The following is an 18,215-nucleotide window of genomic DNA, read 5'->3' as shown; positions in this document are numbered from 1 at the left end:
AGCAAGTGGCCTGGCCGCAGGAGCTCAGGGGAGGGTGTGGTGGGGATAGGCCAGAGTGTGAGCACTGCAGCCATGAGAATTTGCTGAATGGGCCGGATTTGGAAGGAGAGAGAGGGAGGAAGAGAGAGGACAGACAGTCCTGGTCCAATCTAGAGTGGAGGACTGGTGTGGGAGAGTTGGGGTGGCCAATTCCAGAGGCCCTTAGAGGTTGGCTTCTGCAATGGGAAAGACAGAGGGAGAAGGAAGAGCTGGAAGCTGGACTCCCCCTCTTGGAAGCAATAGCAAAGTCTTGCTCTGAGGTGGTGGCTGAGTGAGGAAGGTTGCCACCTGCAGTTCTGAGGGGCATGTGTGCAGATAGGAAAGCAAGGCAGTTGGGCCATACACTACTCTCTGCACCCACCTCCCCCCCCCCCCCAAAAGCTTGGGTTAGATGTGGAGGTGTTTGTCGGGAAGGAGGAAGCCCAGATTATGGAAGGGAGAGAGACAGCTGTGCCTAGGTCCAAAGGCAAGAAAAAAAAAAAAAGAAAGAAAAGAAAGAAAAAGAAAAAGAGTGAGGGGAAGCAGGTTGGTGGGGTAGCGCTGGGAGGAGCAGCAGGCTTGCCTCCTTGGGGAGGAGGAAGCCCAAGGGCAAGAGCCTGTCTGAACGGCCAGCAGAGGGCGCAGGGGCCCTAGAACCTCCAACCCACTAAAGCAGGCTGTCCTAGACAATCAGGCTGCTGTGTGTGGATTCTCCCCTTTTTCCCATTCCACTTTCTTACTGAATTCATCTAAGGTAATTGGGAAGACCCCTTCTGCCCAGTCTCAGGTTTTGTACAGATGTGGTGAACCCAAAATGAAACTTGCAGGCCTGCTTTGACCTCCAACCCAAATCTGCCCAGGTCTTAGGGCTGCGGTTATACTGCCTCATTTTTAACTTAGAAAAACCATCTTTCTGGCAGTTGGAGACAGACAGACCATTGGGTCTTGTCTCAGTAGTGTCACTTCCCACTTAGCCTTGGCTTCCACAAAGGCCTCTCTGTACCTGGGATCCTGGCTGTTTCATGGTGGCCTCTCAACCTAGCTCTGAGATAGGCTCTCAGGAGGCCATGGGGTCAACCTGGCAGAAGAGATTGAAGAGCCTGGACATTCGGGCACTGGCTACTTTGGGACTTCTATGGGGAAGACTGAGGCTGTCAGGTGATGAGCCAGGAGAGTAAGGTGCTGGCTGTCCAGAGCCAGTAACCACAAAGAGGGCTCTGGGTAACGGGACTCCCCCACAGCCCTGAAGTCAGGTAGGGCAGGCTCTATGATGCCCCTCAGGTGTGGTAGCCCAGGAGGAGGGAGAGGGCAAGCACCGTCACCAAATCGTGCCACTGTGAGGGCTTTGGCAGGTCACTCCACAGGAGAGGGCCCAAGGAAGCACCATTTGGAAGAAGGACCAGGGTCAGAAGTCTTCTAAGAGTGGGGTAGGGTTCTGGGGTGTGTGCAGAACTGGGCTGAGGAGGGGAAGGGTCCTGGCCTAGCAGGGACCATGCAGATGCTTCTTTGCCAGTGCTCCCTTGCCCAGGCCAGGTTTCCTTCCCTTTGTGGTCAAACCACAGCTAAAGGAAAGCTTCCATTTACTCATGCTCTGCTTGAGTTCCTCCAGGGCCAACGACCCTCCACTTTCTCCCTCTTCCACCAGGAAGCCTGATGGAAAACAGGGAGAAGCATGCCTAATTTCCTCATGGATGCTGAAATGAGTGCGCCTGAAGGTGGGCCCGTCTCATGGCGTTTGCTACCATTACTTCCTCCACCTCTGCTGCAATAGGTCCCATTACGGAACATGGTCTCTCAGCCCCCTTGCCCTGCCACTCCTTTTTGACATTCACAATCACAGTGATCAATTTCTAAGTCCTTACCACGTGCCACGCATTGTGGTAGGCACAGTAGGTGCATGACCTCATTTGTTCCTCTTAGTAGCTCCAAGGCCCATGGTCCCTACTCTTTGGTTCCGGTTTCCAATCCTAGCCAGGCACAAGGGGTTGAAGTCTGTTCCCTGAGCTGATATAGAGGACACAGTCCAGCCTTGGCGTCACTCACTGTGTGGTGGCTCAGTAAATATTAATTAACTGTGAGGACAAGCTGCACTTTGACTCATCTCTGGCTAATTAAATAAACCTGCCATGTAAATCAGCAGTGGGGATAAAGAGATATTAGGCTGTGCTGAAAAGAAATTGGGCTGAGGGACAGTTGGCCTCCAAGCAGAGATCTACCTTGGCCTGCTCTGGCTTTCTTTTGTGTTCTTTGAAGCTAGAGCCAGCGTGGTGGGAATGAGGAGTAACCTACTTCTCAGAGAAAGCCTCACCCCTGACATCCTAGAGAACAAGGAGGAGGGAGGCAGGCCCACGGTGACTGAGCATTCTCTTGGGAGCCCAGACAGAGCTGTCCAGCCCTCCCTGCTCCTCTCCCACTCCATCTCCATCCCTGAGGCATCACGTCCCAGGGGTCCTGGTAGGCTGCAGGAAACCTGGGGCTCAGGAAAGACATGCTGTGAACGCCCCTTCCATTAGTACCTGGCAGTTTGGGACTAGTGGGACTGGCAGTCACCTCACTGGGCTCTGCTTCCTTCTGCTCCTTCCTGCAGAAAATGAGCCATGGCAATGTCCCAGATTCTCTGGAGGCCTGGCTCCCACTCTGACCAACCTAGGGCAGGCCACTTAACCTCACCAGGCCTGGACTCGACGTTGTCAAATAGGGAAATAGCAATGTCAGTCTGGGGGCGGGGGTTGCTGTGCACAAAGTAAGGGCTTAGGATGTGGTGACTATTTGATGATGATGATGATGATGATGACGACGATGATTGTATCTGGTTAACAGCCAACTGTATCCCTCAGTACCACTGGGCTATCTTGAGATACGGTCAGGGTAGCTACTGTGTTTGAGCCTTAAGCTGTTACTTTGAAGGTGGCTATGCTTTATATGGAAAAAGAGAGAGTATCATTTCAAAATAATGCCATGATGTGAACATGTAGGATAAAAGGACATAAGGTAGGGGCAAGGGCAAGGGTGCAGAGAATTTGTGAGCTTCGGAGGAAGAAAGGAACAGTGTGCCCCCTCCCCTCTCCTGCCCTCCCCCCTCCTGTCCTCCCCCCTCTCCTCATCTCCCCTCCCAGTCCCTCCCTGCAGCCACATGTGAGCCCTCGACCCTCAGGGCCCATGTCCCTCCTCCTCTCCTGGCTTGTGTTTCTAGCACTAGCATGGCTCTGAAGGTTAGGGCCAAACATTGGGCCTGTGGTTAATTCAAGCTGATCCCCATGCTGTCCTCTACTAGGGGGAGCCACAACCATCACCATGGTGGGCCACAGGAGTTCTACAGGGTCCCCTAGAACTGCCAAGCAGGTACAAGACAAACATCTACACTCAACACACTGGAACAGATCAAATGGGGTTCTCAAAAGCTCAGACTTGCAAGCTTTGGAGAAGGCCCAGGTTTGGCTCCTTTTAACTCCAAACAAATTCTTGTGGGATATTGCAATTACTTGTGACAATCCCTCTCCCTGCCTGGGACTTTGATTTCAGAATTAGACATCTAAAACTGGGTGGCTTGCTGGGCCTTGAGCAAGGAGGGTAGGGTGAGGGATGGTGAAGGGAAAGTCTTTGCAGCATATTGCATTTGAAAGAAAGATCTCAAGGCATCACACACTGTAGCTGTTCGTGTTACCAGAACTTTTTCAGCCACTGTGTCAGATTTCCTGTCCCTGAAATTGGTTCACTGTGCTGGAGTGGCTCATTCTGTCCTTTGAAATACAAATGTCTAGGAATCATTTTCTGTAATAGTCCTCATGTTAGAGCAACTTTCCAAACACTGTGACAAATTCTGCAGTCCTTACCCTGAAATCTTATCATACCAGGGTTAAGCAGCAAATGAAGATCTGTCAAGGCAACAGAGGATATTTTCATGGTAACTGGGGCTGACCTGACCTCTCCTTCAGGAAGCAGGAAGAGGTGATGCAGAGAGAGCCAAGCAGACATAGAAACAAGAGAGGAGCATGGCTGGGCAAAGTGTGTCTGGAATCGGGGCCCTATGGCCCTTCTCAGTACTCAGTACATGGGCGAACTGCCAATGTCTTTATGTTGCTATTGTACCTGCCCTTCAGGCAAGTCTTAACCCTGGACCCCATGTTGGGCTGCTCTTTTCCTACTTTCCAGCCAACCCCCGCCCCGGGCCTGAAGGCCTACACAACCTTAGTTCTGGCTCCTTTGGCTTTTCTTTCATAGTGGCAACAACAACTGCTGGGTACCACTGTCCCTGAAAGGGATTCGGGCAGAAGGGCCTTCTTGCTTCACCCCTAGGCTTTTGATGGTCAGTCTCACCTAGCAGCCTGCCCCTTTAGGCTGGTGCACAGGACAGAAATCAGGGACCAAAAGTGGCCAGGAATTCCTAGATGTTCTGTGGGGTCCAGGCTGATGTGCAGAGCCACATGTTGGTACCTGCTGGCAGATTTGGGGTCATAAATTCTTGCCTTTAGTGTGGGTATCTGGCATAGGAAGATACTTGTATTCCCTCAAATACCCTATGAGTTTTCCTCTCCTTCCATCCATCTTGTCAGGATAAAGCTTAGAAATTACATGCAACAGTATGAAAAGAGAGGTCAGAATGAGAGGTTGTGTTTCAGGCCAACCAGATTCCCAGGGAAGTCCGACCAAAGGAAACATCAAGCTGTCTTCCTCTGGATTAGCAGCATAGCAGTTCCCGAGGGAGCAAGACGAGAAGGGAGATTCTGGGAATGGGATGTAAAGGCAGAGAGTAAAGGAGATAGGACAATCCCCCCTGGAGTTCTTTTGAGTCCTAGAAAGATAAAGCTTGGAATGCCTGAGCAAAAGCAAATGCTCACTGCTTCACTCATATCTGAGTGGGAAGAGGGAGTGAATAAGCTAGGATCATTGGACATGGCAGTAAAAGGATCTGGTGGCTCAAGGCACCGGCTAAGGGATGCTGAGGGGACCACAGGAGTCAGCAGGAGAAAGAATGTCTCCCCCAGAGGACTTTAAGAACATAGCTGAGACATTCTGTTTCTGGATGAGAAGACTCAATCTTATAAAGATACCAACTCTCTCCAACTTAATTTATATGATAAAATAAAATCCCAACAATTCCTAATAGGACTTGTTAAATGAAACTTGATAAGTTGATTACAAAGTACATCTAGAAGGATAAAATATGTACAAATAATAAAACAATTTTGGGGGAAAAAACAAAGGGGAAGAATAGACTATATCAAAACATACTCTGTTGGCTTACTGAATTTAAAATTAAAAAAAAGAAAAGAAAAAAATACTCAAAAATTACAACTGAAATGGTGTGCTACTGGTCCAAGGAATATGGAAAAAGCTCAGTGCAGTGGAACAGAGAATCCAGAAACAGCCACATGTAATCATGGGAATTTTGAATATGATAAGAGTAGTATTTCAAGTCACTGGGGAGAGGATGGCCTATATAATTCCGGGCAGCATGTGACCCTCTGGAAAAAAAAATTAGATTCCTAACTCACACCATATATGAAAACAAATTCCAGATGGATTAAAGGACTAACATAGAGACACAACTATAAAAGAAATACAAGAGAATATGTTTATTATCCAAGGATAGGGAAAGCTTATTTGAAGACCATAAAATACCAAGGCATAAAGGAGAGGACTGATACATTTGCTCATAATGAAAAGCCTCTGTATGACCCTAGAAAGCATTCAGGTTAGAAGGACAGTCAGCTGGACTGAGGAGTGGCTTGTTCTGCCCAGAAGTGAACTGAGAGACCAGATGGGCTTTTCGGGCCTGTCTTTTCCCTCACAATCCTTTCTCTAAAGTCCGGGTTTGGGAGGAAGCATATAAACATCAGAGGATGGCTACTCCCTATTGTTCATCATCCCTAGGGCCTTATAATCAAGAGATAATTCAAGAATTCAAGTCACAGTTATTAAGTGCTAGCTTAAAATGAGTGGGTTAAGGGGAGCAGCATACAGGAGAGGAGGTGGTGAAGCAAGACAGAAGGTCCTCTCTGGCAGACATCATGGTGTCAGTCCTTATGCTCATCTTACACAAAGTGGCTGTGGCTCATGCAACCTCACTTTCCCTACACAGAGAGCCTTTTTGGAAGAGCACGATGAGAAAGTGTCACCTCATGTGGGCTTTAATCAGCACCATGAGATCCCTCAGCTCTGTGGTGATCAGGGCAGTCTTTGGAGGATGGCCCCTGCCCAGACCCCTACTAGCAGTGACGATGGATATGTCTATGTCCGTGGACGAGCTGGGTGGCCTTGCATGGTCTGATGGATCCAGGTCAGAGGCCTGTGTCCTGCAGACTTGACTATTTCATATTTGGACGACAAGGTCTCTGAAGCAAACGGCACTTTTATCTCATGGAGCCTTCTTCAGCCAATTCACCCTAAGGAGATCAGGCTCTACTCTTGGGGGAGCCCAAGGGCTCTGCTGCTCTCAGTCTATACTGCCTCTTATGACCTGACTCTGAGCTCAGAGCATGTCTGCCTGATTCAGGTAGGAGGACAGCCAAGTCTTTGGAAACCTCTGCTGCATTCTGATGCCATCCAGTAAGCTGGGTTGAGCACATGGACCTGAGGTTTGAGAAGAAGGGGAAAAGTCTCAGCAGGGAGGCAGATGCCATTTTCTAACATGAACAAGAAACTGCAACAAAGAATGAAGGGTATTAGGAAAAGCAGGAGATGGTATCAGGCCTGTCTAGAATGGGGGCATAGGCTTAATGATAGAATCATATTCCAAAAGCATCAAACAATCTCATAGGCCCCAAGTAGGCTTTCGGACATATTGTTCAGGATTTGTAGGGCAAAGAGTAAAGAGCAAGTAAGCACAGCTGGAAATATGACCAAGGAACCTGACCCCTAATAAAAAGGATGCCACAGGGGAAAGAAGCCACTGGTCTCCAGGAAGTTAAAAAAGTTAAAAAGTAGACTACGGGACTTAGATTTATGTCTTCAAAAGGAAAGGAAACAACTCTATACCAGTGCATAACCTATGGCTGGGTCGTGACTGTGTATCAAACTTTTGAATGACAGTAATGTGACGAGACTCCTGCATCTCCTACCACTATGACCACCAAAAAATGCCGTGAGAAGCACCCAACCCTGCCTTCCACTTCTGAAGTGGAATTTGGGAAATCAGGGAAAAGAGTTATTCAGCTAGCTCAAAACCCCACACTTCCCAAATGGATATGCTGGGCTCTAACCAGCCAACACAGGTCCAACACAGAGGGTAGCTCTCCTACCTCAAAGCCTCAGCAACCCTTCCAGGTCCTTCTCACTGACAGTCCTGTCAATCAGCCAGGCTATGCTTCTTAGAGAACCCCAGAGGAGGGTTCTCTTTCTATTCTCAGAGCAAGACCAGTGATTCTGAACCTATTTGGACAATGACTTCCCTTAAGAGTTCTGAAGAAAACTATGGATCCTCTTCTTAGAAAAATGTACATTGCACATGCAGGTATAACTTCGTAAAAAATTTCAGGAGTTATACAGATGCCCGGCCCCCAAAACCCCAGCTTAAGAACTTCTGCCAAAGGCGAATCACTCCTTTTCTTACGCAAGAGCTGTTTCCCAGGGCTGATTAACTGCTATCTTAGATGTCCAACAGGTGAATTAATATTCAGCATTGACCTCTAGTCATCCCACACCCTTGGCAGATGGCAGAATCTCTGTGGCCAGAAGGAAGCAGAGCCCCTAGAGAGAGACCACATTTTGTTTTTCAAAAAAGCACTCTTATCCACCACTGCCAGAAAACCTCAAACACCCTAGGTCTAGAACAGAGGCATTAAATAACAGACCCAAATAAATCTGGTCTGGTATACAACTAGCATCACAGTAGCTGTGAAGACAGAGCTATAGCCCAATCCTCCTTGGACTGGCAGGAGAAAGGTATGAGGGTAGTCATGTCCCTAGGCTGAAATGGAAAGGGGTCAGAATGTGTGTGCTTTCCTTTAAGCTCAATGCAGAGGGGCTATTCATTCTATTTTTTAAAAAAAATATTATTTTATTTATTTATTTGACAGAGATCACAAGTAGGCAGAGAGAGAGGAGGAAGCAGGCTCCCTGTGGAGCAGAGAGCCCGATGCGGGGCCCGATCCCAGCACCCCAAGACCATGACCTGAGCCAAAGGCAGAAGCCCAACTCACTGAGCCACCTAGGTGCCCCGGGGCTATTCATTCTAGAGGCATCTGCTCTTTTCATGGCTCCTCTGCCTGGAATGTGGAGGCTTCTGTTGACTACTCAAGTTCCACATTTCTTTCCCCTTTTCCAGTAACAACCACAACAGCACATAACAACAAGACAATGATAATGAGAGCATGTATTAAACATTAGTCTGTGCCAAGAACTGTGCTATAAGCTCTTGACATAAATTCCTTCATTCAGTCTTCCCAACAATCAGATGAGGGAGGCCCTCTTATCCTATTTACAGATGAGGAAATTGAGACTAAGAGAGATTAAATAGCATCGTTTAAGGCACAGAGCTAGTGAGTGACAGCAGTGAGACTGATTTCAAACTTCATACTTTTATTTTTTTTTTTTTTTCCAAGTAGGCTCCACGCCCAGCATGGCCCGAACTCACAACCCTGAGATCAAGACCTGAGCTGAGATCAAGAGTTGGACACTTGGGCGCCTGGGTGGCTCAGTGGGTTAAGCCGCTGCCTTCGGCTCAGGTCATGATCTCAGGGTCCTGGGATCGAGTCCCGCATCGGGCTCTCTGCTCAGCAGGGAGCCTGCTTCCTCCTCTCTCTCTGCCTTCCTCTCTGCCTACTTGTGATCTCTCTCTGTCGAATAAATAAATAAAATCTTTAAAAAAAAAAAAAAAAGAGTTGGACACTTAACTAACCAAGCCACCCAGGCACCCCTCAGACCTAATATTTTAATCCCTTCCTCAATGTTCCTTCCCAAAAGACTGGGACTCAGACAAAGGCCTTGGAAATCCTCCAGAGTACGAGTACCAGTCTGGTCTCCTAAGTCCTTGCTTTCCCCTCCCTATCCTCTGCCCACCATGCACAGCCTAGTTCCCATCAGGGACTCACTTCATGGAATGAAGTGGCTGAAAAACCTCAAACTCCATCTCCTATCTCTGTCTGACTTAGCTATGACTGTATGACTCTACCACCTGGAGCCGAAATTTATTTTAAACTCAGCTGAGCTCAGGAGCTTCATTTCCTCCTCAGGTTTAGAATCAAGGAGGAAAGCTCTTTTCTGTTTCTTCCCTGTAGAGATGGGGGGGGGGGGTGTTTGTCACCACTCCCATCTTGAAGACTGGGGGAAGGGCTAAGTAGAGAGTAGAAGAGCTAGGATTCAGTGAAATATCACCAGTGATGATGGTGCTCTATAGAGGCCATACTCTTCTAGATATCTCCTACCCCTCAGCATTTAGAAACAGTGTACATTACCTCTGAGATAGTTAGTCTCCTTCCTTCCCTCAATTAGTAGGTTCCAGGGAGAGCAAGTGCCTAGCTCACCAAGTGAAAAGCCCAGATGAATGTGGCCAAGGGGTCCCCAAGGACATGCTGAGTGGCTTGAGCCCCAACTAATGATACTTTGGGGAGCTTCTGGGGGCAGAGTGGGCATTAAGTTATCTATCCTTACCCCAGAGCTTCATCTAGAGATGAAATAGCTAGGGAGAGGAGATACCGAGCCCCCTACAGAGGTGGGAGGTACAGGATGCTAAGAAGGTTTGGCAGCAGGCAGAGAAAATCATCTCATATTCAGGGCCCCTGTCCTACAGGTCTCCACCTGTGGGCCAGTGGCAAGATAAAACAGAATGACAATACTTGCATTCAGAGTGGATGAAGAAGTCAGCCCCAAGAGGCAGAGCTGACTTTCAGAAGTGGCCTGTGCTTGCTGGAGTCCAGTCATTGAGCTAAAAGGTTTCTTGAGTGTCTGCTGTGTGCCAGACTCATTCTAATGCTGGGGATGCCTTAGTGAGTCCCGCCCTCATGGCATTAGCCCATCAACAGAAAAAGACAGGAAAGTCCATCTTGGACAGTGATAGGCGCTAGGAAGAAAGACAGAGCAGTGAGGGAGAGTCCACTTCGGTTTGGGTTGTCAGAGGAGACCCCCTTGAAACAAGAACACACCAGCGGAGGCCTGATGAGGAGAAGGGCCAGCTGTGTGGGGATGTGGAGGGAAGCAGGTTCTAGGCAGAGGGAAGAGCAAAGAGCAAAGCTGAAGACCCTTAGGTGACCATGGGCTCCACGAGTTCATGGTAGAAGAAGATGACCCCATGGCTTAAGAGAAGTGAACAAGGAGGGAAAATGAAGAGACAAAGCAGGAGAGTTAGGCAGGGGCTGGCTCAAAAGAACCTCAAAGCCATATTTTTAAGTAGGCTGCTGTGTGCAGAATGGATTGCAAGGGAGAGAATGGCAGTAAGGAGATCAGCAAGGGGGCAGTTAGGTGAGAAGATGGGTGACCACGTAATCTGTCATCCAAACCAGGACACTTGTGTAGGTGAACAGGGGTGCTACCAACAATTCATCTGGGACAACAGGCATAGCCAGGCCTTGCCATTGCCCTGACTCTCTCACCAGGACTGTCACAGGAAGTTCAGCAGTTTTTAGCAGTTCTGCTCTGACACACAGCTCCCAGCCCTAGGAGAACGAATCACTTTTCTCTTCGGCCCCAGGGTCCTGGCCTGGTGCCTCGTGCCTGAACATTTGGTTTCTGTCTAGAGGCCATGGGTTACGGTCGCAGCACATGCATGGGGCGTGCCCTTTTCCCTGTGCATCCCGGTGCGCTCTGGGCGACAACCAACAGTACATAGATGAGAGAACCAAGAGGGGAGAAGGCCGCCTGGGGGCTCAGTTGGCCAAGTGTCTGACTCTTGATCTCGGCTCAGATCTTGTTCTCAGGGTCATCAGTGAGGAAGGTGAGGGCTCCACGCTGGGCATGGAGCCTACTTTAAAAAAAGAAGAAAAAAGAAAAAAGAAAAAATAGGGGAGATGTAACTATCCCTTCCAGAGGTGGCTCAAAGGGATGGAAGCCAGAGAGGGATGGACAAGCTCTAAGGGCCAGCACAGGGAATCTTTATTTGGCCCTCAGCCAGGGTGGGGTGAGGAGGGGTGGGGAGACAGGGGTGTGAAGCAGGTAAGAGGGCTGCAAGCTTTCACCAGATTCTCAAAGACTCAAAAAACCATGAAGAACCTTGCTTGAGAGAACAGCAGCTCTCACGCCTCAGTGTGCCTTACGGTCACTGGTGGGCTCCTTACAATAGGGATCACTGGGCCCCTGAAGAGCAAAGTTAAGGTTCTGATTCAATTCATTCCTGAGTTAGGCCCAGGAATTTGCACTTCTCTTCTCTTTTTAAAAAAAGATTTTATTTATTTGACAGAGAGAGATAGACAGCAAGAGAGGGAACACAAGCAGGGGGAGTGGGAGAGGGGAAAGCAGGCTTCTAACAATTTCTAATGGAATGCTCGTGCTCTTTGTCCAGGGGCCACACTTGAAGAATCACTACTATAGAGGATACAAAACACATGAGGGGTTCCAATTATGAACTTCTCTTTTCAGACAAGAGTTCTAACAGATGCCACAGCCATCTAAACCACCCTAAGTCCCCAGGAATTTCATATTTTATTTTTGGAAGAGGCCCCTGGAGAGTGACAGCTTCTGGACCTCCCCTTGGAGGTCAGGAAGCATCTGGAAAATAGCATTTTAGAGGATGCAGGAAAGTGCCTTCAGAAACATAAAAAGCCTAAGTACAACTCTGAGCTAGAAACTACGGGACTAGCCCCGGCTTATCCAATTACTGGGGAACAGTGAGGTTTTGGGAATCTGGGCAGACCCGGATCCTTTCCTAAACACTGCCTCCTGATCGTTTTTGAATCTGTATCTGAAGCCAGATGGGCCCAGATAGGAGGTCCGCTTGAGCGGGACAGGGTGTCTGCTGGAGACTATAACCTGGGAAACGGAAAGAAATCAACAACTCCACTAGACAGAATTCAGGGGCTTCATTCACAGAGCTCTTTGATCAAGTCATTGTGGTGAGGGCAGGAAGAGGCAGGAATAGTATTTAGGACTGTGCTAACTTTCAAAAGGCACAGTGGAGAGAGAGGCCTGGAAAGACTATTGCCAGCTTTCCTCAGCCCTGCTCTGAGTAAGTCATTCCCCCCTGAAAGAAAGGGGAAGGGGAAATGAAAATGTGGATTTATTCATGAATCAACCTTCAGAACAGGAAGTGTGGCTTTTGAGCTATACAGGGAACATGGGCTTTGCCATCCAGCTAAGTACATCCTGAGGTGAGGCAACATCAAAGTCAGGGAGACTCTACAAGTTAGAAGAGGAGGCAGAACCTTAGAGGGAAAACAATATGCTAGAGTGACTGAGACCAAGGGTGTGCTCCAGCATCAGGCTGCCAGGACTTGTGACTTGAATTCTGCGTGGCCCTGGGCATGTTACTTAATCTCTCTGTGCCTCAGTTTCCCTCTTATGTAAAATGGGGGTAAATAATTGTGCCTATCTCATAGGGTGGTAGTAAGAATTAAATAAAGTAATCTAGATAAAACACTTGGCTTAGTAAAGTAGTGGGCTTGGAAAAACTTACGATGGTAGCAGTACAGGCCCACCCTTAGTGTCACTGCCAGAGACAAAAAAAACAGAGGCAGGTTAGATCTGCTGCCAGTCTTCCCAGGAGGATGACAAGGAAACTCCCGCTCCTTTGGGGAAGGTCTAAGGTGTGAGCTTAGAGGTATGAAAAGAGAGTCAGGATCCTGAGGATTGAAGGGGGGGGGGGGTCATGATTAAGTGGGTAACACCATGGGCTGTAAGGGGGGATATCTTGCTCTTTTAAACACTGCAACATTCACTGACTCTGTTTTCTGACATTTCCTCAAGGCCAACTTAAGTGTCAAATGGCCCAAACTGAACAAATCAAAATAAATAAAAATCATTGTTGAGAAGAACTGGGACAACCTTACTGAAGACACGCTGGAGATCTACGCTCTGAGGGCAGAATCCCCATTTTCAGGAAAAAGAAAAAGTGACTCCTCCCGCTGGAGTTCCAGAAGTGTGGGGGATGGTGCTGAAGTGAAAGCGGTGGTGTTGTATGCTGGCCCTGAGGTTAGCTAGCAGTCAAGCACTGAAAAGGAGATCTCTTCTTTCCTCTGATCCTGAATGAGCAGAACCTCTTTCAAATCCTGTACTCTCAATCAGAAAGTCCTGTCTGCTTAGAAAGAAACTGTTACTGGAACTAGGAACAAAGAGATTTATAAAACCATGCAAAACAGCCGAAGTAAAATGACATACCACATGGTTAAATAAAAGTTAACATCTTTTAGAGGTGGTGGTGGGAAGAGTTTGTCAATTACATCACTTGAGAAAACAAAGAGCTAAATAAAAATGACAAAGAGTTCTGTTGAACATGAGGGGCCCTTTTCTTGAGGGGTCACCCTCTGTGGCACTAGAAGTCTTGTCCTGTTGTCAGACCTACTCCACATCTGTCCCCTCACACCCCACCCCACCCCAGCCCTGCAGAACTTCACTACTTGCTCTTCAAAATGACCATCCACAGGGCATATTTTATCATAGTCCCATCTGGAGTCTTTAAAAGAGTAAGGTCACAGACAGGGAGGAAGGGGCTTATGAATTTTCCTTCCCTTATACTTACTGCAAATCCTGGCTAGACTATCTACCTCAAGTTCCTATAATTATTTATATCCCTTTGAAAGGGATCCAAGAGTTAGACTGATTCTACCTTGGGCCCAGAAGGGAATCTGGTCTCCTTTTCAGTAAGTACCCACCTGTTCTGTGGGTGCTTCCCAAATCAGAGGCCCAGCAGAATGTAGGGAAAACTTTCTTTGCACTCCACCTACCCCCTCCAAACAGTGACACCCTCAGCTTTAAGTTTTCATAAGCAAAGTATTTTTACTGGAGTGGTGGCTGTCAGATGTAGAAGCTAGTCCAACAGCTAGTCTGATGTTCTTTACAAAGAAGGGCTACTTTAGCAAGAAAAAAAACAGTAAAAACAATAGCAAAACCTTCTCAGGATTCACTCAGGAAAGTCTAGAACTGTAATACTATGATCTTGAGATATTTTTATAGCCATATATCAGTTTTTAGAATATAACCACTGTCACATACATTTAAGTACACTGAAAAATTTTGTAGGAACCTTGTCGCTGTAGCTACTTGCTCCAAGCCTCCTTCTATCCAGCCTGAAGGTAAGTGAAAGCATCAGCAAAGGTAAAATGAGGAGAAAGCAGAAGTAATACTTCTAACTATACTCCTAAAGGCTGGGGAAAATGTCAGACACCTAAGGCCTCCACTGGTTTTTGAATTAGAGGACAAAACTAAGATTTTTTTTTTTTTTTTTTTAATCTAATAATCTGACCTTTTGTAAGACCTCATAAAAACGATTCTGAAGGATCACACCTGGGCCACATTTTCATTGGTAACTTCACTCTCTACCACTCTGCTCACCAGAAAAGCAGTTCAGAAAGGATATTTAAGCACAGCCTCTATTTTCTACCTAAGATTCTCTTCATGTTTTGTCATGCACTCTTTGGTAAGTCTTCCACTACCCTAAACCAACTTCAAATTTAAAATGACAGAAGACTAAAAACCGTTCCATGGGAAAGGAGCATGATGTATGAAAAAAGTTTTTCTTTTTTCTTCAATTGTGATGGGCTAGGTTAACCATCATACCACGAGAGAATTTTATAAAACTGACTCAGGGCACCTGGGTGGCTGTCGGTTAAGTGTCTGCCTTCAGCTTAGGTAATGATCCCAGGGTCCTGGGACTGAGCTCCATGTCTGGGCTTCCTGCTCTGTGGGGAATCTGCTTCTCTCATTCCTTCTCCCTCGGCCTCTGCTTCTGTACTATCTTTCTTTCTCAAATTAAAAAAAAAATCTTAAAAAAAAAAAACTACTCAAAAAGATAGGCAAGTCATTCACATAGTCTTTAGAAATAAGTAAATGTGTTTTAAAGACATTTGTTTACTTTTTTAAAGATTTATTTATTTGAGAGACGGAGAAAGAGACAGGGAGAAAGGGAACACAAGCAGGAGGGAATGGGGGAGGGTGAAGCACGCTCCCCACTGCACTCTGGGGCTCAATCCCAGGACCCTGAATTACAACCCGAGCCAAAGGCAGATGCTTAATGACTGAGTCACCGAGGTGCCCCAATAAATGTGTTTTAAAATAAAATAGAAAATAGAGTTTTCCGGTGTGAGAAAACACACTTAAAGCTTACGGCCAATTAATGATCAGGCAAGTATACCTGTTACTGAGTCCTAAAAATGGTTTCCATCTATCAGGGAAAAAAAAAAAATGCAAGAACAACCAGAACAACCAATCCTCCCCCCTCACCAAAGACACTGAAACAAAAGACTGATCTGTTTATATAGTCACATGAAAAATAAACATCTTTATTTTTTTGCCTACTTTATTTCATTTTTTCAAATAAAATTTAAATCTGTACAAAGTATACTGTTACAGTATATATTTTGTAAGAATCAATGCCTAAAAGAATCACAATACTTCATTAAGCAGTACAGCAGACCTCGCTAGTTTCAGCTTTGATATTGAACAAACTCAAGCCGGCTGATGCACAACACATTTGCTTGGTTTCCACATGGTGAGTTCCCAGCACTGAGATGGGAGAACATGACAGCAAGTATGGTTATATTACAGCCCGACACACTGCGCTTCTTCATGTGATAATAACTGCACATATTTAATACAGAATGCTCAAATTTACTTTTTAAATTGCATTTGCTTACTTCTTAGTTGGCAAAATTCAGCATTCTTAATGGGGTCCCCAAACAGTGCAAATTAATGATATTCTACTGTATAATTGGCACATTTCCAATAAGGATTAACTTGTAAACGCAAAGAATATCACAACTTTGTCCTAAATTTTAACTAATATACATCTGGTCCATTTAACCAAAGTCAGTTTGGAAAGATATTAAAGAACAATTCTATTTTTGAAAGGATACTGTTTTGACCATTCTTTAGAGAAGTAAATTTTTAAATTGTCATTAAAATGTTTTACTATAAAAATTTTACAAACTTGATTAGAAATTTCAAGATTATGATTCACAGCAGACAAATACAAACTTTATATTCCAACAATACCTACTCTTAGACTTTCAAACAGAGCACAACCATGTCAGCCGTGTTAACTAAAATTCTGAACAGTGTACTAAATTTATAAGTGGTGCTGGGTCTAGCAAGTGTAAATACACAGTATATTTTAATGAAAAGAATTGTCTTCTTTATACTTTATTTGTTTTCCCATAAGGAAACATTAATGTTTACATTCTTTAATAAAGTTAATCTTACATCAGAATATAACTTAATACTGTCAGCAACAGGGACCACACACAGTAAATAAGAAGCACATTTAAAATAAGTCTGAATTCACATAGATTAACATTTGTTGGTTAATAAAATATCGACAGTATTACAATCTTACAATATTTACAGTAAGAAAAATCTAGAGTAATATATACCTTTCACAGCAGGATTCCTTTTTTTTTTTAATTATTTCTTCCAGTTTGGGATTGTGTATACATGAAAAGCTCAAATAAAGCAACTCTGCAATATAATCTTAAAATAATGGCTACTGGGGGGAAATTCTATCACAACCATTGAAAATAATGGTGACTTTTCACGGAGTCTGTGGCATCTGAGAACCCAGTTAATAAACCAAAGTCTTGACCCAACCAGCTTCAGTTACCCAGATTAAAGCTGCAGAACTCCGGCCTTCCCTGACTGCTGAAAACCCAACAGATTTTCTCAACATGCTATAAGAAAAGAGGGAAATAGGTTTCAATTCACACCTCGTGGCTGGAAGGCTCCGGCCAGTGCATATTCTCCAACAGTCTAAAAGGGCCCATTTCACCTCCAAAGCATCACAAGAGTTCCCTTCTAACTACAGGGCACTTTGATATGGAGCTTACTCATTCCTCAACTCTTGTGCATTAAGATAAGGCATGAACGTGGCCCATATAATACACACCAGCATCTTACTTGGGACCAGGGCAAAGAAACAGACTAATGCAGTTTGCACTGAGGTCAACAGGGAAAATGGGAAGCGATGCAATTTCCAATTAGAATGGCAAGAAGAAGACCCACATCCCTAAACTGGAATTTGGCCAGGGCCTCAGAGTTAGCACCCCCTCTCTGAGTACCACAAGCAATTAGGATGTGTGCTCTGGGCCTCCTCTGAGAGAGCATCTACAGTAAGTAATACCATGTGGGACATTAGTTCAGTGATGACTCCCAAGAAAACAGATACAATTCTTGAATCTGGGGCTGTCCACAGCACCTGAGGTCACTCATCTGAGCTGTGACCTGTCCCAACCCTGCTTACTTTAAGAGATCTGATGGGCACAGAGCACTCAGGGATATGGCTGCTGGCTACTTTGGACTCTAGATCTCACAGGTAATCAACAGGTATCTGGGATTGAATTAGCAAACTGTACCATAGCTCCTTAAACAGACACTGTCAGGTTTGAAATCATGTCAAGCATGAATCTTCACTGTCAGGTCAGAAATCAAAGTGGGTATCTTCCCACATCAGCCAAGGTTATTTTGTTAAAAACCTTAGAGGAGTTGGACAGTTTTTCATGTTCCAAGTGATTAGTTTACTTATTTCAGTCAAGCTGGATTGACAAACCAGACTGATCTATTTAGTTAAGCTTTGTTTTTTTTTTTTTTTATTCTTATGTATGTGTTTAACCCAAAGCTGTTGTATTTGGGCTAAATACACTGACAGAGAAAATTCAAACAACAAAAGTTTTCGGCAAACTTCTGTGGTATTTTGTTTTTGGAAGTCAATGCAAGATCTAAAGGTATTTCTACCCAACAAAGTCTGTTTAAGTGTTTAATGTTATTTCCTTTTTGGTCCTATACAGAATGCTATGACTTCTATATAGGTCTGAATGCTGCTCCATGTAGATTCCTTCTGTATATCTAAAAATATATACTTTTCAGTAGTTCAATACATGGTTAATCTTCCCACAGAGGAAGATTTTTGTAATCACAAGTTGCAAAGTAGAAAAAAAATCTCCTTTCTAAGAAAGGAAATATACTTTCCTATTATACACTTTTGAAGAAGCCCAAAGGCATGCACCAAAAATCATTATGAAAACTAATACATGCACTAAAATGATATAGAGTTAGGACTTAAAGTGCTGATTTCTCAATTTTTAAATTTGGAGAAGACATTTTGTCAGTCATTGACTCAAAAA

General features: G+C 45.4%; 1 protein-coding gene across 1 annotated transcript; it reads right to left on the bottom strand.

The window, feature by feature from the left end:
• Positions 1-15,362: 15,362 nt before the first annotated feature.
• On the bottom strand, positions 15,363-18,215 carry IGIP (IgA inducing protein). The gene has a single exon (XM_059417724.1). It carries the CDS (start codon positions 15,687-15,689, stop codon positions 15,528-15,530), a length of 162 nt encoding a protein of 53 aa, XP_059273707.1. The 5' UTR covers positions 15,690-18,215; the 3' UTR covers positions 15,363-15,527.

The sequence above is a fragment of the Mustela nigripes genome, chromosome 12 (genome assembly GCF_022355385.1).
Source record: "Mustela nigripes isolate SB6536 chromosome 12, MUSNIG.SB6536, whole genome shotgun sequence".
NCBI classification, from domain to species: Eukaryota; Metazoa; Chordata; class Mammalia; order Carnivora; family Mustelidae; genus Mustela; species Mustela nigripes.
The sequence above is the reverse complement of the archived record's forward strand: the minus strand, read 5'-3'. Positions and strand labels throughout refer to the sequence as shown.